Here is a 26840-nt window from a genome sequence, read left to right as displayed (position 1 = left end):
ATGTACTCAGAGATTGCTCTGCTGCTAGAATCATTTGGGATAAACTCATTCTAGAAGAAAGACTTTCCAGGTTTTATAATGGTTCCCTCCATAATTGGATGACGAATAATCTTCAGAATCATTTATCTATTACTTTAGATGGGGTGGATTGGCCGTGTCTCTTTGGGATTATCACTTGGCGTATTTAGAAGAACCGTAACTTACTTTTTAAGGCTTTTCTTGGAGATACGAAAAAGTCCTTAGAATTTCTTATAGTTGCGCAAAGAAATATTCTTTAGTGTCGAAAGTAGTAGTTCACAAGTCACAAAGTTGTCCTCCTACTTCGTATACAACTGACTGTTGGGTAAGATTAAAAATAGATGGTTTGATTAGATTCGACGAAGGCTTTGCAGCAGTTGGAGATTTTGTGGGCGATCAGAATAATGGATGGATTATAGGGTTCTGTAGATATTTGAGTAATTGTACAGTGTTAGAAGTTGAACTTTGGGGGATTTTGGATGGTTTAAACTTTATTTTGGATAGAAGTTTCGAAAGGGTTTTAATCCAAACTGGTAGTATTGAGACTGTTAACACTATTCAAGAAGGCTCTGCAGGAAATTCTAATTCTGCACTTGTCAGAAGAATTCATCATATTCTAGCACAAATGAAGCAGTGGAAGATTTACCATATATCTCGAAAAGAAAATTCCATTGTTGATAGCCTGGCTAAGTCTGCTCATTCTAGAAGATTAAGCTTAAGATTGGTCATAAATCCTCCTATGAGGATCTAATTTATTGATTTTGTAACTCTTTCTTAAAAAAAAAAAAAAGCTTCCATCAAAACACGATTTTGCCATGTCTACCATATCTCCCTAAATTTGAAAAGAAACCCATTTAAATCCCTAATTATTTTAAGAAATCGGCATGTTTGCATGATAATCCTTTTATAATTGATTAGCATGTGTGGGTTTAATAAAATTAATTTAAAATTTTAAATAAAAAATCATCAGTTCTCTCTCCGCCGCCGCACATCCCAAGTCTCCAGCTTTTTTCTAAAGCTCTCTCTCCTTGATGCTTTGTTACTTTCACTCGTTTAACTGTTCTCCTTTTTTTCTTGTCCTTTTTTTTCCCTTTAAAACACTTCATTTGTTCTTGATTTTTAGCTGTTTAGTATAATCTATTACCGCATTTGAATTAAAAGAATCCTTTCGGTATATTTGGGCTAAAACAAAGAGATGGTTGCGGCCACAAACGGAGCAGAGCAGATCCCTACAGAAACAATTCGGGATATAGTTGAGGAACTGCTTGAGGTTTTAAAACAAGTTTTTCTTATTATTTCTTCCATTCTGTTTTTGGGTTATTTCCACTATCTTATGAAATTGTATGCTTTTTTTTTTGTATTGGGAATGATAGAATATTGAAAGGCAAGGAAATTGCATTTTCTTTACTAGTATATTTGGTAGGAACATCTTGTCTGTTTAGTGTTTTGTAGGATTGCAAAGGGAAAGGAAAGGAAAGGAAACTGAAAATCATGTTGATGCTACATATTATTAGTATTATGTTTCGGATCATTACACTATTAGTATTTTCATTCACTTAGAACTTCATACTCAAATTAAGTTCTAGCATATTCTATGATTGACAGGCTGCGCGGTATGATGATCTCGATGATCTTATAAGACTAGCATCTATAGGCGTCTCTCTTGATTCTAAGGATTCACATGGCCGAACAGGTTTCCTATTGATTTTATGGATTCTATGCTCTGTCAAATTACTTTATTTATCGACCAGGTCTCTTGCTCACTTCTTATTAGTTTCATGTTAGACATAATTGTCTTAAATGCAGTTTTCTACCTTTATCATGATAAGTTAAAATGTGGTCTGTCTGGTAGTTTTATTGGGTAAATTTTGTCTCAGCCTGGGACATTTCTTTATTTGTTTGAATTATCATGTTGGGTTTAGTTGAGAAGATTGGAGTCTAATATTTGACTAGGAGCTGTTTTAGATGAGGTGAAAAGGATGCTGTAGCATGTTTTGAGATCTTGAATCCATTTATTGCACAGTCTTCTGATCTAGGTGGTGGTGTAAGGGTCTAACTTAGCTATACAATTGCTTGACCTAATGTTTCTAGAGTTTGATGTTGAAACACAACCCACTAGGTATAGTTAATGAAAAATATTAAATTGAAAAGTAATTGAATCAAAAGCTTTTTGTTTTCTTTTGTACATATCATCTTATGAAAAAGCTTGCAAGAGTTTTGTGGATGCTTCATGGGCCAAACCTGTGCTAGAAAAGGTCATTAGTTTTGATTCTCTAATTAATTCTTAGGTTTTTTTAATTGTGATTTTATTGCAGTTTCTTTCTTTTCTATAATAGGTTTCTTATTTATGTAAGAAGATCGATCAAAGGGAGTGAAACGTATGTTAGGAAAGTTTTGATTCTCTAATGAAAGGTGAACTTATGTTAGGAAAGGACAAATGTAGTGATCTTTCCTACTCTATTTATCGCGGCAACCATCTTTTTGGTTTAGCCCAAATATTCTAAAAGGACAAATGTAGTGATAATTATACTAAACAGCTAAAAATCAAGAACAAATAAGGGTCTTTACAGGGATGGTTAAAAAGATATCAAAATGTAAAGTTAAAATATTAAATGGAGACAATATTATCTAATGCAAAATCAAGTCAAATCATATATATCATACATATATCACTGCATTTGATCTGAAAAAAAATCAAATTCAAAGTTTCCTTTCAATATATTTGGGTTGGGCTAAAACAAAAAGATCGTTGTCACAACAAACAAAGTAGAGTAGATCCCTACAAAAACAATTTAGGTTACCATTGAGGAATTGCATGAGGTTTCAGACTCTGTGATTGACCTTATTACATAAATAGGAAACTAATGGTCTTTCCTTCATATAGGTTCGCCTTTAATTTAGGATACCATAGCTTCACCTTTAATTTGTAAGGCGGGCCTATGTTAGGAAAGGCCATTAGTTTTGATTTCTTTCCTTTCTATAATAGGTTTCCTTTTAGTTGTGATTTTATTTTAGTTGATTTTTTAATTCATTGGCGATAGATGAGAAAATCACTCAAGCTTATGAAAAGGAGTGAAACCTTAAGGACTTGTTAGAGAGACTAGATTCCTTTTAGAGTTTTGATAGAAAATTGAGTTAGGTTTTATTATTCTATTTGCCCTTAAGGATATATTTTATTACATTATTAGGAAACCTATAATTTAAGCTCATCAAAACGAAAATAAATTACCAATGTTGTAGAAAGGAAAGAAATCAATTGAAACAAAATCTCAATCGAGAAACCTAAAGAAAGAAATCTAGTGAAATAAAATTACAATTGAGAAACCTATTAGAAAATCAAAACTAATGTCCTTTCCTAAAGAAAGAAAGAAATCACCACTGCCTTCTCCTGTTTCCACTAGACCAATTGTCTCCACTCAATCTGGCTCATTTGTCCAACTTGCTCATCCATCATCAGGTGGTTTTGTAGCATTCAAAGGATCCACAAAATGGTTGAGTCTATCATTTATGGTCGAGAGGAAGCAAAAGGGACTCTATTTCTGGTGTGAAGCCAAATACCACATTGGTCACAAATGTATCAAAAGTCAATTGTATCAGATGTTGTTGGAGTCACCTTGTGAGGAGGAAGTAGGAGAATTTCAAGAATGCTCAAACAAGCTGGATGATCTTTTTGGCAAAGGAGAACAACCACAAACACCTACACTGTCCCTACATGCAATTAAAGGGTCACAAGGCCCTCACATTATAAGATTTGAGGCAAATTAGGGGTCAGCTAAGGCCATTTTCTTAGTGGATTCAAGGAGTACTCATTACTTCCTAGTTACAATACTGGTAACTAGATTGACTTTTCCCGTCTAGCAGTAGATGAGGGTCACTATAGTTGATGGGAGGCAACACTTTACTAGGGGTACATGCATGGGTGTAGAATGGGAGGTTCAATGGGTGAGTTTTATTGCTGATTTCATGTTTGTACCTCTTAAGGGGTGTGATGTAGTCTTAGGAATACAATAGCTACTTTCCCTAGGATCAATAAATTGGAACTTTGGTTCTATGACCATGCAATTCTCTTTTAAAGGAGTTCCCTGCACTATTCAAGGCATTCTACCAGGCAACATTTAAGTAGTGAAAAATGGACATTCTACCAAATGTTTGTCAATGATTGGTAGGGAGATGGATCCTTGTGCCTTGTTCATGACTCAAGCTAACCAAGTGACCTTGTCAGTAGTCTCCTCCTGAGCCACACCTAAGGAATTACAGTTACTCCTTGATGAATTTGGAGATATTTTCCAAGTTATTACTGGCATACCTCCTCCCAAGCTCCAAGATCACAAAATTCCACTTAAGGATGAAGGGGTAATTGTCAGAGTCAGACCCTACAGGTACCCCATGATTCAAAAGTCTGAATTGGAAAAATTAATCAGAGAGATGCTTTAAGCTGGCATAATTAGGGACAGTTGTAGCCCTTTTGCGTCTCCAATGGTGATAGTGAAGAAAAAAGATGGTAGCTGGAGGCTCTGTAGATTATAGATAACTCAACTAGTTGACAATCAAATATTGGTTTCCAATTCTAATTATTGAGGAGCTTCTTGATGAATTAGGACAAGCTAGGTTGTTCTCCTAGCTGGATTTGAGATCTGGCTATCACCAGATTAGAATGAATGAAGCTAACATTCCAAAAATGACCTTCAAAGCTCATTAATGTCATTATGAGTTATTGGTGATGCCCTTTGGAGAACAGTTTTGGTTTTCCTTGATGATATACTAGTGTGTTCTACCACTTGGTTTGAGCACTTGACACATCTTAGAGAGGTCTTTATGCTCCTTAGACAACACCAGCTTTTTATTAAGAACAAATGATATTTTGGTAATGATCAAATAGAGTACTTGGGACACATTATTTCTAAGGGGATTGTTTCCATGGATAGGGCTAAGGTAGAATGTGTGGAAAATTGGCCTCTTCCTACTATGGCATAATGGCCAGGCCTTTAACAAACCTACTTAAGAAAGATGCCTGGAGCTAGTGTGACCAAGCCACTTCTGCCTTTGAGCAGCTCAAAGCAGCATTGTGTTCAACACCTGTTTTGGTCCTTCCTAACTTCCAATTGGAATTTTGTGTAGATATTGATGCATCCGATTATGGAGTGGGGGCAATGCTTCAACAACAGGGTAGACCAATGGCCTATTTCAGTAAAGGCTTGGGAATAAGACACTAGGCCTTATTCATTTATGAAAAGAAAATGATGGTTGTGTTATTAGCTGTGAGAAAGTGACACTCCTACTTGGTGGGTAGACATTTCAAAATTATAACTGACCACCAAAGCTTAAGGTTTTTGATTGGTTAGATTGCTATAACCCCTTTTCAACAAAGATGAGTTGCAAAAATGCTAGGGTATGATTATGAGATTATCTACAGGAAAGGGTTAGACAATGTTGCAACTGATGCTTCATCAAAGAACTAGTCTTTGAAGGAGGGGCAGTTGTTGCAACTTACTGGTAGCACTATCAATTCTCATTTACTCTCAAAAGTGCAGGCATCTTACCAAAGGTTCAAAAACTGTGCTTAGAGGTCTAGCAGCAAGGTACTAAGCACCTTAAGTATGTCTGGGATGACATTCCTCAAAAGAAAAGGTAAGATTGTGGTGGGGGATGTGAATAGTCTCAAGCACGAGCTGTTTTAGCATTTCCACTCCAGTGCCATAGGGGGACACTCACAGGTTCACGCAACCAAGAATAGGATGGCAAGCTTTTTGTACTGGAGAGGACTATCCAGTGATGTTAAGAGGTGGTAAGGGAATGCTCCATATGTCAAAGGTGTAAATCAAAGAATGTTGCTCTTAGACTGCTGCAACCTCTTCTTATTCCAGAAAGGGCCTAGTCATCCATCTTTATGGATTTCAGAGAGGGACGGGTAAGAATGTTATCTTTGTGGTAGTTGACCGCCTTACTAAGTATGGCCATTTTCTGGCCCTATCACACCCTTATACTATTGTTGTGGCTCAAGAGTTCATGGACCATATCAATAAATTGCATGGCATGCCAAATTCAGTAATATCAAACAGAGACAAGGTGTTCATTAGCAATTTCTGGTAGGATCTATTTAGAAGGGTGGGTACCAAACTCCATCTTTCCATTGCCCATCATCTAGAGACAGATGGGCAGACTAAGGTTCTAAATAGGTGCCTTGAGGGGTATCTCAGTTGTATGTCTGGGGAAAGGCCACAAGATTGGAAAAATTGGCTTCCACTAGTTGACTGGTGTTATAATTGTACATGTTATTCAGCCATCTAGCTCACCCCTTATGAAGCACTTTATGGTCAACCTCCCCCTCATCCTATGCCCTATTAGAGCTTCACTGGTGGCTATTATTGACAGGAGTTTCCAGCATTGCGAGGCTACAAGGAAATTGCTGCAATTCCATTTAAAAAGGGCAAAAGACAAAATGAGACAACAAGTAGATAACCACAGGGCAGATAGATGGTTTGAAGTAGGGGACTTGGCTTATTTGAAACTCCAGCCATATAGGCAACACTTGGTGAGAAGGGTATTGAATTAGAAGCTTGCACCTAAGTTTTTTGGCCCTTTATTGGTGGAGGGTAGAGTGGGATAGCTTACAAACTTCCCCAGGATTTCGAGTACATCTTACTTTCCATGTCTCTCAGCTCAAAAAGCATGTGGGAGCAGCACCTGTCTAGGCTGCCTTACCAGTAATGGATGCTCATGGGGCATGGGCTAAAGAACTTGTTAGAATCATGGATAGGCGAATGGTGAAGCAAGGAAACATTGCTATCACCAAAGTTCTGGTGGAATGGGCAAATTCTTTCCTTAAGAATGCTACTTGGGAGTCACTTGAGCAGTTAAAGGATGCCTTTCCCCATCTTGATCCTTGAGGACAAGGATCCATTCGAGAAAGAGGTATTTGTTATGGGACGAAACTGGAATAAGGAACATTTGGCTTGATGGGAAAATGGAGTGTTTAGGAATGGGTTTCAATGAAACGATTTGTAGCATGGTTTAGTGAAACAGAGCGTTTAAAGGCTTTGTTTGTATTGTTAGTTTTACCGTTTGTTTTAACAACTTTTAAGCAACAGTTCTCTTATTTTTACCTATATATCTGGATGTAATTGAGTAGGGGTGGTTATGAAAGGAAACTGTTAAGAACACAATTTCTCTTCAATCAATTTCTTCTCCTTTTTCTCTTTGTTTTTGTTTCTGCTTTCTTCTTCCTTCCTCTAGTTTCATTCTTATCCGCAGATGGATTAGGAAATTGCTTGTTCAACTTTTTAGGGGTTGTGCCCACCGTTATACCACAGGGAGAGAGAGAGATTGTTTAAGGATCATCCGAAATCCCTTTCCTTTACTGGTTAGCTTTAGAGGTTGATTGTGGTTGGGCAATGAAAAACTGATAAATAAGGCAAGAAGGATTGGGGAGAAATCAATAGCTGATTTTATGATTAAGTGCTTACATGGCAAAAGGGTACCCTATTTTCAAGATTTCCACAATAATATCATTGCCAGGTTAAGATTACATTAATATTAGTTTTTTAGATGCTATAATATGATTTTTTGAAGAGACACCATATATTTGTTATAACCCTACTTAACGAAGCACAAGTCAATAATTCATGTATTGTAGGATTTCGGGTTGGACTTTTAGGGTGGGTTTGGATGGATGGTGCGTTTACCCGCGGTTAATGTAGAAACAACAGTGGCAGTGAGATTAGATACTGTAGCCTGAGACAAAAAGCAAGCTAAATGCACTGCACCGCCCATCCAAACCCACCCTTAATTCCCATCATTTTGTCAATGTTTAGGAAAGTATTGTAGTTAATCCAAAATTTTGGATTTGGAATTCCTTTTTTGTTTTTCCTTTTTTCACTAGTGATCAACGTTGTGCTAATTTATAGAAATTTCTTTTGGCATTTTGGTCTTCATTTGTGCTTATTAGTTGTTGTCTTCTCTTTGCTATGCTTTTTGAAACGAAAATTTGTATGTATATTTCACTAAAAACTATGGTTTTCTCTTGCAGCACTTCACATGGCTGCGGCTAATGGACATCTTGATATTGTGGAGTATCTCATTGGTAGAGGAGTGGTGAGAAAACTGTCTTATGAATATTTTCTGTGGTTATTTTAATACATAGCATCACTCTATTTACTGAGTTTTCTGAAAGACCAGCATTATGACTGAATACTTGAATAAAAGAAGAGGCATGTACTATGTTTTTGAGGTTTAAATATAATTTAAAATAAGAGGGAAAAGGGTAATTATTCAATTAAGTTCAGAAATATAATAAACTATTTTGATGTTTGTAGCAGAGGCAATATCCATGTTGTAATAAATTTGGATTAAGTAAGAGTCATTTAACTTCCAAACTTGATGGGTGGTTGGATTTGGTGCGTAGCGTAAATGAAAGATAAAATAAGTTATTTTTCAACTTTGTTCTCTTTACACCAACTTTTAATGGACCCTACTAAGATTAAAAAGGAAAAGATCAATTCTTGAAATTATTAGTGAGCAAAGTAGAAATTTACATTTATTTTTTAGGTAAAATACAAAAATAGTACACTATCCGTACCAAGGTATTTTGTCCACAAGTTCCCTGCAGTGCAAGCTACATGGGTGAGGAGGTAGTAAAGCAATTATTTCTTCCGTCTACAAGAAACTAGACAAACATGTTACTCAGTAACCTTGCTAGGACACTTTCAACTTTCATGCATGCCAACCTAGGGCTTTTGGCATTTGAGGTTAAAATTAAGCTGTAATTGATGGCTCACTTGTAGTCTTTTCATGAAGATAGAAGATTTCATTATTAAATTCCTTTGTTAGAAGTCAAGGTTGAGTTGTTTGAAAGGGCTGGGTCATTTTTTGTAGAGACTTGATAAGCTTGAGCTGCACGTTTGATTTTTGACCTCAAGAGGCCCAATTGTAAAATTCCTTTAACTTTTTTCCTTTTGCTTCTTCTTCCCTTCCAGTTTTGACACCTGTCTCCATAATTTCTGATCCAAGCTTTTGATCGTCGTCTTCACACTCTTGATTAAGAAGTCATGTCTCCTTTTTCTCTTGTGTTGGCCAGAGAGCTCTCATTTTTTCTTTCCAAATGATGGATTCTCTTTGATGTTTCCTTCGATCACCCTTGCTCACCCTGCTAGATGGATTATAAAAACACAGCAATTGCAGTTGCTCTTCTTTTTCCCCCTTTTCATTCTAATTGAGTTTGGTTTCAATGTGTTCAGTTCCTTTAGTTACATATAAATAGCCATTCATATATGACGAATATGAACAGATTAGTGTTTATCTAGACATTTTCTGAGATCATGTTGTTACCTTACTCTAGTTCTAGACCTTCCTTACCCATATTGATGCAATGATTTTATATTGATTTTTTATTTTGTTTTGCCTAGACAAATGCTGCCTATAAGGTGTCTCTTATTTATATTTGGCGAACGATAAGCATGCACGTAAGAATATTGTTGGGTATAATTTATCTATAAAAAGTAATGAAACTTTCCTGACTATCAACAACGTAAAGCATTTTCCGTGAGTGTATAAACATGGGTTTTATTTACTTTCCTGTTTGGATTACTTTCCCTTATTATGTTGTTCTGTTGGTTGGTGCCATTTTATGTTTTGGTTAGAATAATGGTTTCACTAGTAAAATCTTGAAAAGCAATGATCCAAGAGTGAAGTTGAAAGTTTGCGACTTGAACTGCAATATCAAAACAATTTAAGAAATTTTTGCATATCTTACCCTTGCTCAGATTTCTGGCCAAAAGAAAAACTACAAGTTCAGTTTAAGGAACATTCAGGACTCAAGGTTATACAAATCAAATTTGGTTATGAATTAAAGTTCAAGCAAGGTTTGTTGAGAAGAATTTATAAGTTAATAATGTAAATTTTATGGGGATATTTAAAGATGTGATTGTTTGGTAATTTTACATTCTCAAAATGCCTTTTTTGGGCTGGTTTAGGTTTCTGATGGTTTATGAACTGGACTAGAGATTGTACTCTTGGATTTGGGCCTTTGGAAACTGGATACAAGAAATAGGCCAATGACCAATTGCCGTATCATATTACAAATCATTCAAATAGGTATTCCTTGCTCAAGAGATTTGTATGTATATCCTATATGTTCGTATATGTACATATCACAATATATCACAGGACTTCTGATAATAGAATAAAATTCTGCTAGGATACTCTTATAAAAATGAGAAGAATAGGATGAATGAGAAACTTAAGGATCTTTATACCACTATCAAAACGGGTAGGATAAAATAAATAGATCGCAAACAGGCTTTTGGGGGTTGCGAATAGATGGCTTTGAACCCTCAATTTTTAAAATCAATGGATTTTCCTCTTACTATGAATTTTGCACTTTATTGGAGAATGTTGGCTTTGGAGCAAGGTGGTACAAATTAATTTAAGGAACTCTGACCTCTCTAGTTGATGATGTTCAGGGGTTGACAGTATTCATCATTCTTGCTAAGAGCTTTGTAGCTAACTATCTATCTAACCAATAACTCTCTTTAAAATTTCAATATGGAAAGATATCAAAGAAGTTAGAAACCATTTGGTTAATTGGATTTAAGATTGTTCTCCAATTCAAGTAGTTGGCATATGAGTGAAGAAGTGTGGGTGAATATTCAAGGATTAATTTGTATAGCAGTTTTTCTTCTTTGTTTTTTTTATTTTTTATTTTTTACCTTTTCTGGAGCATCTTGTTTCTCATTTTGAAGCTTTTACATGATCAGGATGTTAATGCTTCTAATGTGGAGAACAATACCCCTCTTCATTGGGCTTGTCTCAATGGGCATGTTGAGGTAAATTATTGCCGCTCCTGTTTGCTATAGTCTTTCATTTTCGCTGTTCTTATGCAAGGTTTGATTTCTGATATAAATGCTGGTGACAGGTAGTTAAGAAATTAGTTTCAGCAGGAGCAAATGTAAGCCTTCTAAACAGGTGAGTTGTTTGTGATGTCAATATTGAATTTTCTAGTTCTTTGTTTGCTCTTCTTTTTCAACTATTAAGTACATGATTTTTTATGGAACTGGATATGAACAGTCATGAACGGACTCCTATTGATGAAGCTGTCAGCATGGGAAAGGTTGATGTTATCGATGCAATTAATGCCACAATGGCAGAATTGGAGCTTACTGGTGTCAATGTTTCCTGATATCGGGCCTCCTAATGGAAGCATTGGTTTATAACCTGAAAAGTATGTGCCTTTTCTTATACAAACTTACGAGTTAGCTTATCAATATAATTGTCATCCCCTCCTGGTCCCTGATAGTACAATTTTTTGTTGATTGTCATATTGGTCCATCAGTGGGTGCCTTTCAACTATGCCTAAATACTTGATGCTCTTATAGTTCTTTGATATGATAGATGTATGTTTTAACAAGAATTTTCGTCTCACCCTTTGCGGACAGAAGCATCTTATTTATGCTTGCCAAAAGTGAGTGATGCTAATGGAGGAATAAAGGGTTTCTTCCCCTTCCCCTTCCCCTGATAAATTAGCTAAGAATTCAAGATACTTTCCCTTGTTTGCATTTTATGGTGGCATCAAACTCTTGTTTAGTAATTGAAATACAGAATTATGCTGCATGAGGCTTCTCTTTATGATAATATTTTTTTTTTCCTTTGTGGGGGTGCTTCCAGTAATTTGCTGTTATATTTTTTATTTTATTTTATAAGATAAAAGTAGTTGTGGAGTTTGTGCTTGAAGGCACTGTTTTCTGTATCTCAAGCAATTAAAAAGCCACTTCTCATTCCTTTTGCCTAAACATTTTAAAGTATCCGTGTCCGACACAATTTTAAATATATGTGTATATATATAAAGCTTTAGAAGAAAAATGAGTATATTTGTGCCGGATACATACACGTATTTGAGTAACATAGCACTTGTCAACGAGCAACAGTTGGGTGTTCTCATTTTCCTGGGAAGCATAGGGAATAATTGTAGTGGAGTTGAGCGAGCTATATTTGTTGTTGAAGTGGACATTCTTTTAAGTTGTGGAAAGCATTCATGATTGCATTTACACCCGCAACCCATTAAAAACCCTTAGTTTATAGTATATAATCTGTCCCACCAAAAGAGTGGTCATCTTTATGAAGAAAAAGCGGTTTAGGTTTCTACTATTACTTGAATGAATATGTACTCTTTCGAATCAATTTCTTTTCCGGGGTACATAAATTATTGTTATTTTCCTTTGAAAATCTTGGTGCTATATTGGATGAATAGAAGGAATCTCGTTTATTCCAGCAAGTTGATCTTGCATCAATTTTTTAAGCTGAATGTGTTGATGATTTTTTAAAATTTTTTTTGATTAATTTGTGTTAATTAGGAGTTGATTAAGAAAATCAAAACCAAAATTATTTTAGTAAATGTAAAGCTAAAGAGCTAAAGATTTTGTATTTTTTATTAATTTACAGTTAAAAAGTATTCATCTTTTTACTTGGAAAAATACACATTTTCTACATCATTTACTTGGTAAACAAATTTAACCTACATGCATGAACTTGATAGTGCCTTCGCATGGCAACTTTTTTTTAATTCATATTTGAGATTGGAATTTTCTTTTGGGAATAGAGATGTTTCTCAATAACATGCTTTCGGTAAATATAAGTGCAATGAGTACCAAAAATGAAGTACTACATAATTATGTAGATGGTATAAATGCAACTTTTTTCTTATTTTTTTGCCTTTGTTTATGAGCGTAGTGAAAATAGGTTAATAAATGGAGCATCACAGCATTACCAACCAAAAAGAGACTTTTGAATATGTTGTACCCAAACCCCTTTAATTTAATCGGTATTAATTAATATATAGAGATAGGCAAGCACCCCACCAAACTTTGCCTTCTCATTGCCCACACTTTGATCTAAGTTTTATAATAAAAACAAATATGAAAAAAGGACATGGTACAATCCTAAAGTCAAGAAAATGGAAGCAGATGTTAAATTGATGATGTTATTTTTGTTTTCTACTTTTATCGCTCCAAAGAAAGGTTTAATTGATTTTGAATGTATTGCACCAATTCGAACAAGCTATAACTACCAAATGAATTCATCCACCTGACTATTATTATTCTTGTTCTTCTTATTATTATTTCTCCCCTATTAACTAATTTCATATTAAAAATTGAAACCAAATCTTCTTACCAAAGTTCCGTCTGCATGTGCATGTTCTTGCTTACTATATAACACAAGCACAATGCATGCCGTACGTGTATAGAAACTTAAGTTTCCCTTCTTGTAGATTCTGCACAATCCTACACTAAGATCTTTAAAACTAGATAAATTAGTAAAATAAATAACTTCAAGTGCCGGAGTAGTTTTTTAACCATCCTCTTGCTCTGGACCAATACTCTAACCGATCCCTAAACCATGTAAAGCGTAACAGAGGGTGCTGCAATAATTTTTGTTTTAGCCGAACGTGAAAGGACGTGCATTGAGGGTTTTGTCGATACCCTTAATATTTTTACACCTGACATGGATAGGAACGCGTACAAAAGAATGCAAGAGATGCAACTCAAGATTCATCACATTACACATTTCACGACCATTCCAAAACAAGTCCGGGAGGGTTCTGTACTTGAAACGATGGGAATCGTTTGGAGATTGTTTATTGCATAAAGCTTACTTGTCATACGTACGTAATAATATTTAGAAATTATTTATAAGATAATTACCATTCATTGTATAAAGCTTACAACTTGCCATATATGCATTTATTGTATATTGGTAATATTTAGATGGTCAATCATGTGCATTAATTTGAAGGGGGCATGCAACAGTATCCGACAAACCACCCAACTTAGCAATATAATACATATATTACAAGTTACAACGTCAAAGGCACTTAATGGACTACTTACCAACACAGCAATTACAAGATGGAATCTCTCCCTTCACAGCTGCATTGCGTAATTTCAATCAATAATGTTCCCTACATTCATACTCTACTTAAATAAATAACCACACACTAAAATTCATTATATTAATCAAAAGCATAACGGAATCAAACATTTATGAACTTATCACTACTTTTATCAACGGGCACTAAAAACACTGAATGCATGTGATGTGAGGAATTAATTAATTTGAAAATCACCAAACAATTCAATGTCCCACTCTTATCAATCAACAGGTTGAAATGAAGCAGATGCTTCTACCATGTGCTGTCTGCATTTAGATTTATATAAAACAAGTCATTAAGAATTGCACTCAATCATAATTATGTCAGATGTAGATAACTATCCCTACATGCCAACATAAAGGACAAAACATGTAAAACCAAAGACAGACATAATAGTTGAATACCAATGTATATATATTTTTATTTCTTTTTACTAACTTCTTCATTTCTCTATATACTCCTTTCCGAACAAGTATCAAACACAAGTGCTTCTCTTCGATGCATTTAAAGGTTGACAGAGGTGGGAAGCACTAAATCTTCTAAATTCTCAAAGCACCGACCTGTAAAAGCGTTGAGTTTTTTAAGGCATCTTGTTTACATATGCAGTAATGAGGAAAGAAACCAAATGTAAAAGTTCCAGACAAAAAGAAGATTAATTTTGAAAGTTGAAACCCTTCACAATGCTTTCAGACATTGATGGATAAACAGATGAATAGCCAAAACCTTAATAACATAACCATTGCAGTTGCATGCAAACGGATTCCTACGAAAACATGAAATCTAAAGAGGAATATAATTATATAAAAAGGTAAAAGCCTAGGAGAATAATATGATATTTGATTGAAAGTTTCCCGAAATATAGTGCAAACTCACTGCATAAATCATCTAACTTGCAAAATCTTTCATATCTAAAGGAATCTTCATCATCTGACAATAAACAACTTAAGTCGTTAGATATGTTCAATTCGTAATGAATAAGAAATCTGGAATTTCTTTCCCTTCATTGTAAATGTAAAAGGAAATTTGCATATTTCTGGATACTTCAGCTTGAATCATATGTACGGACAATGTAGCAAGGATCAACCATGTCAATGCAAGTTCCCGACAGACACAGAAATAAAAATAGAGAAGTGGATACAGTCATGTGTGGTAGATGTTTAGTTGTCTGATAAAATGAAGTGCTTCAAACAACAATGCGACTGTCTTTTTCGGTGCACACATGGTTTTAAGAGGCGGCATTTTAGATTAGCATAAAACAAAATACAAGTAATATAGAAGGAAATAAGGATAATGGTAATCCACATGATGAAATCCACTTATTACAATAATATATCTAAAAGGGGACAACATGCCAACGGGCCGAAAGTAAGAGCCAAACAAACAATTAAATACAGGGTTTATCTTATTTTAATCCGTATCAGTCAACAATTATACACAAGCCAAAGAGATAGGTTACAAAATCTTGCACAACTCTAGGGAAAAAAAGAAAAAGTATGGCTTGAAGCCAAACAGACAAATCCGTTGCAAGTTATACACTTTTAAGACCAAGAACAAAACCGACATATGCTGATAGAATATTGAGTAAATGTCCAGTTAATTGCAAAACGTATTAAAAGTACGACACACATAGATTACATTGAGGTCTAAATTTGGGTAAGGAACATTTCTAATACTAGGATAACAAAAGAAGCAAGTACATCAAACATTCATGAATGCATGCAACTGCAGGCTTGTCCACATTGCAAAAATGCTATAGCGATGAATTGGACCGACATCCGACTAATCATGAATTCCACATTTGCTTCTGTTTCATTACTAATCATAAAACTAAACTAGTAGGATTAAAGAAATTTACCACTCAAGCATTGCACCAGCAAATTAAGTAGTGTGTGGATATTCATGGCACTGTCTTTTGATGATGGAAAGCACTTTGTACTGTAGATTTCACTTTTGTCAAACACAACTCTAATGATAAAACGGGAATAAGAAAAAAGCAAACAGGTTTTATCAACACAAAATATTCAAGAACTACAATTGTGTAGAAATGCAGGATCTCTAGATCTCATCTTTATTTTATATGATCTGTGAATTCGCTACAAAACATGTTTTAATAGGGTAAGTAAATGTAAACTCATTGACAAGATGATGAGTATGACCCACTTGAGTGCAATTTTAAAGACAAATAAACAGAAAAAATCGAAGGCCAAAGACACAGTTGAAACCCAGAAAAGGAAAAAAAAATATTTAATATGGATATTGAATCTACAAAGTGAGAATTTACCAAACCATATGAATAATTAGTATGCAGCAGAAAAAGGAAGGATTTTAGAGGAGAATGAAACCCCATATCAATCAATCCACTATTGTTTACTCCTCAGTTTATTGGATTACCATAAGTTGAACCACCAAGCAAGCCACCTCCAGTGGCGGCATAAACCTGAGAAGGATCAAGAACAGGTGAGGATGATGAACCCCCATTTGTCCCACTGCCGCCGCCAAGATGCAATTCAGATATATTTGGAAACCCATCTCTTTCTTCAACTCCTTGGTCATAAAGGAACCCTTTGAACACATGTCCACCAATCTTAACAACTGCTTGATATGCATACTCATCTTCACCATCCTCTACTGCTGTCACTCTTACACACTTGAATACCGCCGGTGCACGTACTTGCCCCGGCAATGTCTCTTTAAAGCCTGCATCTGCATAGTAAAAAGAAAAAAGAAAAATTCAGTCAAAACCCTACTCAATTTTCAGCCTCCTGAAACAACCCTAACAATTAAAGAATAAACCAATCTTGCTAAATAAATAAAGCCATGAACTAGAAAACCAAGCAACAAAAGAGAAGGCAAAAAGCAAACCTTGGTGACTTGAGCTAGTGTCTAAGCTTCTTGGAGTAGTGTTTGAAGTTGATGTATGAAGAGTGGTTGTAGTCTGTGAAGTCACAAGTCTCGGCTTCTTAGCCCCAGAAGTAGACCCTGACGAGCCAGCACAGGCAGTAGTAGGGGCGGCCGTCATCAGCTGGCGCTCTCTTCTCCTAGCAGCAGGCACCCACGTGCTCCTCACGTGAGTAGGGCAATCAAATCCCCGACTTTTACAGCATGTTCTACATCTCCTATGACTACAATCTTTCTTGGCCTGGTTCCCACAATCTTGACATGTAGTCCCTGAGCTAGTACCTGAGCCACCACTCCCACCTCCCATCCCACCGCCACCACTGGTTTGTATCAAATTCATGGAAGAATTGTTATTGTCAAGGGTTGAAGATTGTTTTTTAAGATAATTAGGAGAGGTTTGGTTCTGCCATAACTGCATCCCACTGAGTTTGTTACGACCACTGTTATTCACTAAATCAGAATCTTCCATATTTTGAGGAGCTAAGCATGGAGATGCTGTAAGGAGTGGGAAAACACCAACGCCAACACCAAGTGCCGTGGCAGCATTTTGACCGTTGATTTGATCATTTCCGATGATGGGATCTTGAGCATGGTGGTGATGGTGATGGTGATGATGGTTAAAAGACGCAGGAGCAACAACAACGAAATCGCGGAGACCAACCATCCCCATTTCAGAGGGAAGCCCGTAGTTGAGTGGACGAGCTGAGGGTGGCCATTGAGCGCTGGTGGATCCAGGTGGAGCAGCCACCGCGGCAGCCGCGTTTGCGTTGAAGCCAAGGGACAGGTCATCGGGGCCAGCTCGGATTGCTGCGGACGATGACGTCGCCCAATCTGCAAAGGCTCCTGAGTCTGAAGGTAGCTGCCTTCTTGTGGTAGCCACAATGACAACGATAATAACGAAATTATATAGATAAAGACGTCTCCTTCAATTGCTGAAAACTCAATCTTTACAAACATAAAACATACACATAATCAAGAGTAAAAGTCAAGTTTCAATATGAAAAAGGAAAACAAGGGAAAAACCAAAAAAGAAAAGATGGAGAGAAGTGGAGAAAGAAGATATCTCTCTATTTAGGTGTTATATGAGTTAGAGAGAAGGGGGAAAGGGTGGGGTCGAATCTCTGAAATTGTAACAGAAGAAGATAAAAAGAAAGAGAAAGAGAAAGAGATCTTCTTTGTTGGGTGGCTTTCCAATTAGTGAACAGCACAGCAAGCAGAATTGTTTATTTCTTCTTTTTTTTTTGGCTCTCCTTTGCCTTCTGCCATTAATCTGCTAGCTATACTGAGAGAGATTGCGAGTTTTCTGTTAGCTTAGCTGCGGCTACTGCTACTGTCACTTTGACTCAGTTCCCTTCTGGGTTAACTAAAACATATAATAGGAAGGAGGAAAAAGAATTGAAAGGAAATCAAATGAAATCCCCAAGCCAAGCTGAAACTACTGCAGTCTTGTAGTAATATAAGATAACAAAAAAACAGATATGTATTAGGATGAAGTAACGAAACGAGCCTTTTCTTCTGTTGTCTTTCTATATTTCTTATATATATGTATGTTTCTTCTTCAGTAGTTGTTTGTTGCCGACCTTTCTCTTCCAGTCCACATCTTTTCCTTCATCAGCTACATGTTCTTTGTTTATTTTTAATTTGGTTTGTTCCTTTTATTTACTAGAAAGCAATACTGAGGTGGGTTCCTCTCTACCTCTCACTCCCTTTTGCTTTGCTTTCTCTCTCCCTCTCTCTCCAATAATCACACGCTAACTATAGAATGAATGATGAGAAAAGAGGGTATAAAGACTTTTGTTCTTTAGTTGTTGTAATTTTATGCGCCCTCTTTAAACTCACCTCACCATCCACCTTTCCATGGAATGCTGGGTTTCATAAATTCGACCCGGATTACACTAAATGCTTAAGTTAGAACATAATTTTTCAAGGGTGTCTCATTTTTTAAAATAAGATGTCTAACAATTGAAAAGAAAATTAAAGAACAAAAACATACATGCTTTACAATAGTCAAGAAACTCTTATTTAAGCAGTTTTAAAAAGGTTTAGTCTTTATTTTAATATTGTTAAAAGGTTTAACTTTTATGTAAGATGATCATTTTAAAATATTTGGATCATATGTGAATAATCCCAACCTAAATTTAAATAAAATTATTTTATAGTTTAATTTGATTTCATTAATAAATTTTTATCTATATTTTAAATGATAATACAAGATTCTAGCGACCATACATTTGACCTAATGAGAGTAGTTTTAGGTTCAAGTCAAGACTCAGGGCAAAAAAAAAAGAATCTATCTAATTTATAAACTCTAAATTTGAATATCATACTAATAATTAGATAAATTAGCTCTTTTATGTTAAATGAATGAGCAAAACAATCTCTCCATTAAATTTTTATTTCAAATGTTTATTTTGTTGTTTTATATATAAAACATAATAGCAAATTGAACCTTCAATATTTACAAATTTATTCAATTTGACACTTACCTCAAATTCATTACTAATGTGACACTATTTTGTATTATTTGCCACCTCAAAAATAAAGTTAAAGTAAAAATAAAATTTCAAAAATAATAAATAAAAGCTATAATTCTAAAAATGAAAAAGCTCCTTAAAATAAAAAAAACATAAAAATATTTTTAAATTTATAAATAAAATGAAAATAATTTTAAAATTAAAAAAATCCAAGATTTATGAAAAGTTTCTTCAAAGGTATTTTAATTCGATATTCAATAAAACATTTCGAAATTTAAAATTAATTGAATAGTCCTCAATAGATTTAAGGACGATTTAGCTCGTCTCCAACAGTTATTCTTTAAAATTTTATCTGGGACGAATATGAAAATGGACAAATTTCGTCCCTAAAACATTATGGACGAATATCCCCAAATTCATAAAAACATATCAAAATAATTAGGGACAAATATCAACCTTAATTCTTTGGAGATGGATATCATCCCAAAAATTAATTAAAAGAATACAAAAAAAGTTTAAGGAGGTTATTTCTCTAAAAAAATTCTTTATAACACATTCTCAAAATATTAATTTTATTTAATAATTAAATATTGTAATTTTAAATCTAGTAGTACGAATTCTTAAGAAAAAAAAGGTAATTATCTACATTTAAAATAAAAATACGTAAAATAAAAATAAAAATAAAAATAAATAAAATCCACAATATTAAATTCTATTGAAAATTTAAATATAGTGTTTATAAAAGATCTAATAATATGTTTGTGTGAGTATACTAGAAAAGTTGCGAATGCCTATTGCCTATTGCCTATTGCCTATTGCCTATTGCCTGTGCCGGACTTAATTCATTATTGAAACAGGACACACTCATTATAATTTTGAAGAATTAACTGTAGCTTTACCTAAGAACACACTGTAATGCAATATCCAGTCTATCATCCATCTTATACAGAAAACCCAATTTATGGATGCAAAACTATTCTTATTTGGTGACTACATTTAACAAAGAAGCAAATTAAGTTGAAACATTCATTTGAAAGCTTCAACCAATTCACACAAGTTCAGGGTATTGAGTGATGAAGACAACTACGAGTCTAAAAGGATAGCAAAACCAATATCAAGGTGGAGCAAGTTAAAGAGTTCTCAACGTCAAATATGACGGATCTTATACAACTAACACGCATAGCAGTTACCACTATTCACAAGCATCCCTGTAATAAAAACACATACAATATAAATATATAATAACAAAACATTTATTTAGTTTTAAAATTTTCTTAAAATCGAACTATTGTGATATTTATAACAATAAACTTAAACTAGATTTATACTTGTGCATTCTGTGAGGTGGGTTCAAGTTGATCCTGACTTTCAATCGAATAACATTCTCGAGCAACACAAATTACATTATAGAATAAAAATAAATTGCTTACTTTCAATAAGATTATAAGTTATCTCTATAAACCGGTAATTATTCGTAATTCCCAAAAAGTATAATTTATTCTTTGTAAGGAAGGAGCATAAATAGTTCTATCGGTGCTCTTTATTTATAGAGAAAAATACAAGAGTTATTGTTGAATAAGTTTGGAATAAATCATATTATTTTAATAAAAAATACACTCTACTCTAATTAGATTAGAGGGGGAGGTGACACCCTTGTATTTTTACTAGGGTTGCTACCTCTCATGCTATATGAGAGCTAGATTTGGATCTCTTATTTATCGCGTCTAATTATATGTGTTTCTTTAAACTTTTAATCCATCACTTGTAATTTTGTTTAACCTAATATATATTTTATATTACCTAAAATAATTATTATTTAATCAATTAATTTAATAAATTACATCAACTAAATTAATTTCTCAATTAAATATCTTTCCAATTCAATTCTAATTACATTAAAGTCATAATAACTTTTCCGTAATAAAATTTATGAGGAAATATTTTAATTTCCTTATTTAATAAATCCATAATGACTAATTAATTTAATTCCATATTCAAACTTCAATTATTTAATTAAATAAATAATAATTCAAAGAACCTTAAATTAATTCTCTAAGTTATTTTGTTCTTAACAAGAAAACACATTCATTGTAGATAATGATACATGCAGTCCATTTCTCTTACTTCATCATTTTCATTCATTTATATTCATTGGTTCTACATGCAATTAGTTTTTGACTATCTCGAGCTAGCGGAGGGATCAATTGGACATATATAATTAGGGCTCAATTATTTTATAATTAATTTCCGACTTTTCACCTATTATATAACATTATTTAATCACAAAGTCATTCCACTAAAGTATTGTAACTGAACTCTCCTTATTATATACCATTATGAAAACAACTTAATAAATTCTCGTCCAATGACCTTATCATAAGTGTGTTACCCTCATAGGATATCCTTAATATTTTTGGGATAAATCTATTCTTCCAATATGGTCCTATTTTATATTATGGTAACCATTACATCTTCTTTCATAAAAAGTCAATTACTATCAATTATTAATTAAATCATTTATCACAAAGAAAAATGACATGTGGTCACGTTTACTTTTCATTTATCATGTAATGTCGACGAGAGAATATCATTTACCTTTCATTAGGCTATGAATTCCACTATTGTGAATGATGCTATTTATTGCAGAAGTTATATACCCAACGTAGCAGCTTTCAGTTCCTTATCTATTTAAACTCAGGCTTTCATTTACATCAAAGTATACGAGTCACACATACACAGTCTATCATTTACTCAGGATTAAAGTATGCTATGCTATGAACGTCACAAGTGAATAAATTCATAAATGGATTTAATATCTAATCTACTTGGGTCCTGTCCGATGTATTCCCAATTTAGTCAATCACATCTATGTTTCTTTTTTTTTGGAGGATTCCTTCGCTCCAATACCTAAGACAAGGTATCTCCCCAATGGGACTTGATAGACAAAATATTAGTCTTTCAATATGTTTGCTCGTTTTTTATTAGAGTAACGACATATTTAGGTTATCTACTAATATAATTTGTCTTTCCATATTACGATCCGGACACATAATACCACTTAGTATTATTTAATCGTTAGATGATCATTGTGTCAATATTTACTTCAATTTTGCTTTGTGTGCAAAAAATCATTAAGGACAGTATACAAAGGATATTTATGTGATTTATGGATATTTTATTAAACCAATTTCTTGAAAAATCAAGAGGAAAACTACTAAAATCACAAGAAAGCAATCTTACACAAAGAAACTAACTCCTAGAGTTGAAATTTTATTAATGAATAAAAATAATTGTGTATCTAATGAACAATAAAGGGTCTTTATATAGGCTAGCTAAGTACATCCAAATAAAACTTTCGAGTATACTGAAACTCTAGTTAATTTAAACAAGAAATAGCTTTAAACTAAACTTTTGTGTTGACTAAGAAAATAAAACTCCTAAATAACTTAAAATACTTAAAACGACAAAATTCGGAATGAATAAATAAATAATAAAATAATAAAACCTAAAAAATACAATATTGGACTCATATATAATAAAAATTAAGCCTAAAAATCAAACCCAATATATTTTAAACTCGAATTAAAATCCTGAAACTCGTAATTTTCATAATAATTCCGTCCAAAAATTCTGCTCACGCAGTCTTCACTAAAATGATCATAACTTGAGCTCCTAAACTCGAAATTGAGTGATTAAAAGTGAGTTTTGAAGCTAAGAGATAGATCTTAAACGCTATGAGACATCTCAGCCCAGAAATGTACAGATGCCATCCAAAAAGTCATTACAAGTCGACTAATTTTCTAAACTTGAAAATTGATAGCTTCGGTGAATGAAATTTAATAAATTTATCCCATTCGTAGATATATCACTCAAGAATTAAATTTAAATTGTATAAAATGTTTTGGGAACTTTACATATTGTTTATGTTTTTTTTTTCAATCACTTTTGATTATGAATAGGAGCTGTCATTGCCATAATTTTCCATGCAAATGAATTTATAGTTGTCATAATTTTCTTCAATCAACCTTTTCATTTGAGATTTGAGTTCATTTTAAGTTTAATTGATTAAAATATAGATGTTTATGAGTTTGATTAATTTAAATACAAGTAGTTGACTTTTTTTATTTGATTCATTCCAAATTTAAAGAATTATGAGTTGGTTACATTTATTTTGAATTACATTTAGCATTTACTTATTAATATTTTATTTTTATTGATTCAAACGAAATTAAAGTAAATCTAAAATTGATTTAGACAAAATTTCTAGTTCAATTACGTATAAAATATTTTATTATTTACTTTATTGAATCAAGAAAAATATTATACATATATGCATATCTATAATTTTAATAATTTTTCTTTTTCTTTTCGAATTTTCATTTTTTTATGTTTTAAAAAGAAAAGTATATTTTTAAGTTCCAGAAAGGTTTTATAATTTCCTTAACTTTTCCTGATTTTTACAATTTTAGAGATTTTTTTCCTTTGTTGCTACATTTCTAAAATTTTCCTTTTATTTTTCTGATTTTTGCATTTATTTTAGAAAAACAAAACGTAACAGTAGTATTGATTAGGGTAATGTGTTTGAAGTTTTGTAATTTCATGTATCAAATTGATTAAAAATTCTTTAAATAACGAAATAATAATTGAGTGCAACTTTAAGGACAAATAGTACATTAACCATATTAATTATGATATTTTTGTTCAAATATTATTAATGACATTAGAAAATGTGTTTAAGTAAATGCGTTTAAAAAAATTGAAAGGTAAATTACACCAACAGTCACCCAACTTTGCGGTAGCTGACAAAACAGTCACCTAGGTTTCATTCAGTCACTCAACTTTTGAAAAGTTACAAAACAGTCCTTTTTGCCGTTTTTCGTCACAGACATCATGGCAAAGTGCCATGGCAGGTGACGGCGTCGTTGGTGTCAAAAAACCGTCCAATTGGCCGATTACTCTCACTTTAACAACCCTACTAGCGATATTTTAGGGTTAGAGAAAAAGTAAAAGAAGAAGAAGAAGAGGAGAAGAAGAAGAAGAAGAAGAAGGAGAAGAGGAAAAATAGAGATGCCTGAAGTGATTCCGGTGTGCTATTGTGGAAACCCAGCCAAATTAAACATGTCTTGGTCCAATGACAACCCAAGTAGGAGGTTTTTTGGGTGTAAGAAATTTGGCAATGGATTTCGAAAACCATGTCGGTTTTTTAGCTGGTTCGATCCACCATTGAAGCCCCATTCACGAATTATGTTGTTGGGTCTTCTAAGAAAAGTGAGGACATTGGAGGATGTAAGGAGGAGAGAGAGAATAACATGGTTTTTGGTGCTTGTGTTTGTAACTGTTTTGTTGTTTTTTAAACCTTAAAAATCAACTTATGTTGTTGTTGTTAGCATTGGAAACCGGCTTATATTTTGTAATATTGTTGCTGGTATATTGTTGCTAGAAGTGCTCATGGGCCGGGTCGGGTTCGGGCCGGGCCCATAAAAAATTTGGCCCGGGTCCTAGGCCCAGGCCCGGCCCGACCCGAAATATGAGCCTAAAATTTTGCCCAGGCCCGGCCCGAGAAAAAAATCATAAGCCCGGGCCCGACCCGGCCAGGCCCATTTTTTTAATAAATATTAAAAATTTATTTTAAAAATTAAAAGAAGTATTTTAAAAATATTTTAAAATTAAAAAAATTAAAAAAAGTATTTTAAAATTTTAAAAAATTTAAAAAAGTATTTTAAAAATATTTTAAAATTAAAAAAATAAATATATTTATTATATCGGTAGGTAGAACCCGGCCAAAAAGTGGTGCCCGAGGCCTGACCCATTTTCTAAACAGGCCTCATTTTTTTGCCCAAGCCCATATTTCGGGCCTATATTTTTACCCAAACCCTCCCATATTTCAGGCGGGCCGTCGAGCCGGGCCGGGCCGCCCGGCCCATGAGCACCTCTAATTGTTGCTTATGTTGGTATACATGGCTGCTAGTATATTGTTGCTTATGTTGTTATACATGGCTGCTGGTATAAATGGCTAACCAGCTCATGTTGTTGTTTACAAGGACTTGAAATGAGATATTTTTGTTGATTACAAATTGTTTTGTAATATTTTTGTTGCTTACAACAGTTAGAAAGAACGTTTAATCTTCATTTCATTTGTCTTTCTCAATACTCATATATCAGAAAAAGATAACAGATGAAAAAAAACTTTTGTATTTCTCAATTCTCACACATTTGTTTTTTCAATACTCATATGTTAGAAGAGAAGAGATAACACAAATAGCATGGATCAATGCTCATATATTAAGGCCAAAATTCCAAATTGTTTACAAAAGGAATGAGGGGCAATACAATTAAACACAATTGAATAGATGTGAATTGTAGGGAAATTTACAAAAATTTTCAGTGACTATATGCCTAAGTTTATTGATGGTCACTAAACTAACTATAAATCCGACTAAGGCAAGCGCACCTATCGAACAATAGTATAGTTATGGTGAGTAGGAATATCGTGCCCACGAGGACTAAAAGTACTAGTAATTACCGTTTTTCTATTATTTAGCCTATAAATTGAAGTGATTATTTTCATTCTAAAATAACTAAACTAATTTAACTAAGAACGCAACAGATAATAAAATAGGAAATAATCGAAGGTACCAATGAGAGAGACAATACCCAGGAAAGAATCCACCTAGACTCCACTTATTATTATGAATCTAAATTAAACGATTTATTCACTTGTGCCTTGATCCGTAAAAATCCCTAAATTATGCTAATATCTCTTTCGAGAGTAAGAACAATGTACTCTAGGTTGATTAATTGAAATCTCTTTCTAATTAAAACCCTTATTATTGCATTAACTCGATCTATGGATTCCCATATTATATTTGACTCTAATCCAGTAGATTTATGTCATCCTATTTCTAGAATTGCATGCAACTCCACTCAATTATACTAGATCTACTCTTAAACAAGGACTTTTTCTCCATTGATTAAGCACATTATGCATGAATTAATATCTTGAAAATACTAAAACATGAAATAAGCATTCATAATTGAAAACAAGAATCAAGTATTTATCATGTAACTCAGAAACCAAATAATAAGATTCATCATAGGTTTCATCTTCCCTAGGTATCTAGGGAATTTAGTTTATAATTTGGAATAAAACCATATCAAAGTTAGGATAACAACAAGACATAAAGAAACTCAATAAAACTTCTAGGGAAATTGAATGGAGATCTTCAATCTTGAAGGAGATCCACTCTTAAGTTGAATCAGGTGGCTTTCTTCGAGTCTTTTCTTCGTTCTTCTCTGCGTGCTACCTTAGGTCCGTTTCTAATATGTATTTATAAACTTTAGAAAGCTCAGAAACCCTAAAAATTGGGTTTTTCCACGTAAAAGAGAAACAAGGTGCGAAATCGACACAAGCTGGCACATGGGCGTGTGGCCAGCCCGTGTAAAAATGCTCAGGCTGTGTGGATGCTGAAAACAACTCTTTTTGCTCAATTTTGGCTTGTTTTTCGCTCTTTTCGCTCCACTATGCTCACCTA

At 33.7% G+C, this 26840-nt stretch overlaps 2 protein-coding genes across 7 annotated transcripts; one reads left to right on the top strand and one right to left on the bottom strand.

The window, feature by feature from the left end:
* Nucleotides 1-859: 859 nt before the first annotated feature.
* On the top strand, nt 860-11622 carry LOC105793867 (ankyrin repeat-containing protein P16F5.05c). The gene is made up of 6 exons (XM_012622738.2): nt 860-1288; nt 1624-1711; nt 8045-8109; nt 10770-10838; nt 10928-10977; nt 11080-11622. Exons 1-6 carry the CDS (start codon nt 1214-1216, stop codon nt 11189-11191), a joined length of 459 nt encoding a protein of 152 aa, XP_012478192.1. The 5' UTR covers nt 860-1213; the 3' UTR covers nt 11192-11622.
* Nucleotides 11623-14213: 2591 nt separating this feature from the next.
* LOC105762210 (protein LATERAL ROOT PRIMORDIUM 1) lies at nt 14214-18586 on the bottom strand. Of its 6 annotated transcripts, none has more exons than XR_008197912.1 (5): nt 16799-18586; nt 16328-16639; nt 15792-15901; nt 14810-14863; nt 14214-14496 (listed from the first exon to the last, which is right to left on the bottom strand). XR_008197912.1 is itself a non-coding variant. In XM_052633634.1 (4 exons), exons 1-3 carry the CDS (start codon nt 17502-17504, stop codon nt 15834-15836), a joined length of 1086 nt encoding a protein of 361 aa, XP_052489594.1. In that variant the 5' UTR covers nt 17505-18586; the 3' UTR covers nt 14214-14496; nt 15792-15833. The 6 variants fall into 6 exon arrangements, 3 of the variants coding, with proteins under 3 accessions (XP_052489594.1, XP_052489595.1, XP_012435560.2); XR_008197913.1 differs by having other exon boundaries at nt 15792-15871; nt 16799-18585; XR_008197911.1 differs by having other exon boundaries at nt 14810-15901.
* Between the last annotated feature and the right edge of the window lie 8254 nt (nt 18587-26840).

This window comes from Gossypium raimondii, chromosome 7, assembly GCF_025698545.1.
Source record: "Gossypium raimondii isolate GPD5lz chromosome 7, ASM2569854v1, whole genome shotgun sequence".
Lineage (NCBI taxonomy): Eukaryota > Viridiplantae > Streptophyta > Magnoliopsida > Malvales > Malvaceae > Gossypium > Gossypium raimondii.
Note: the sequence above shows the minus strand (reverse complement) of the source record. Positions and strands in the feature narration are given on the sequence as shown.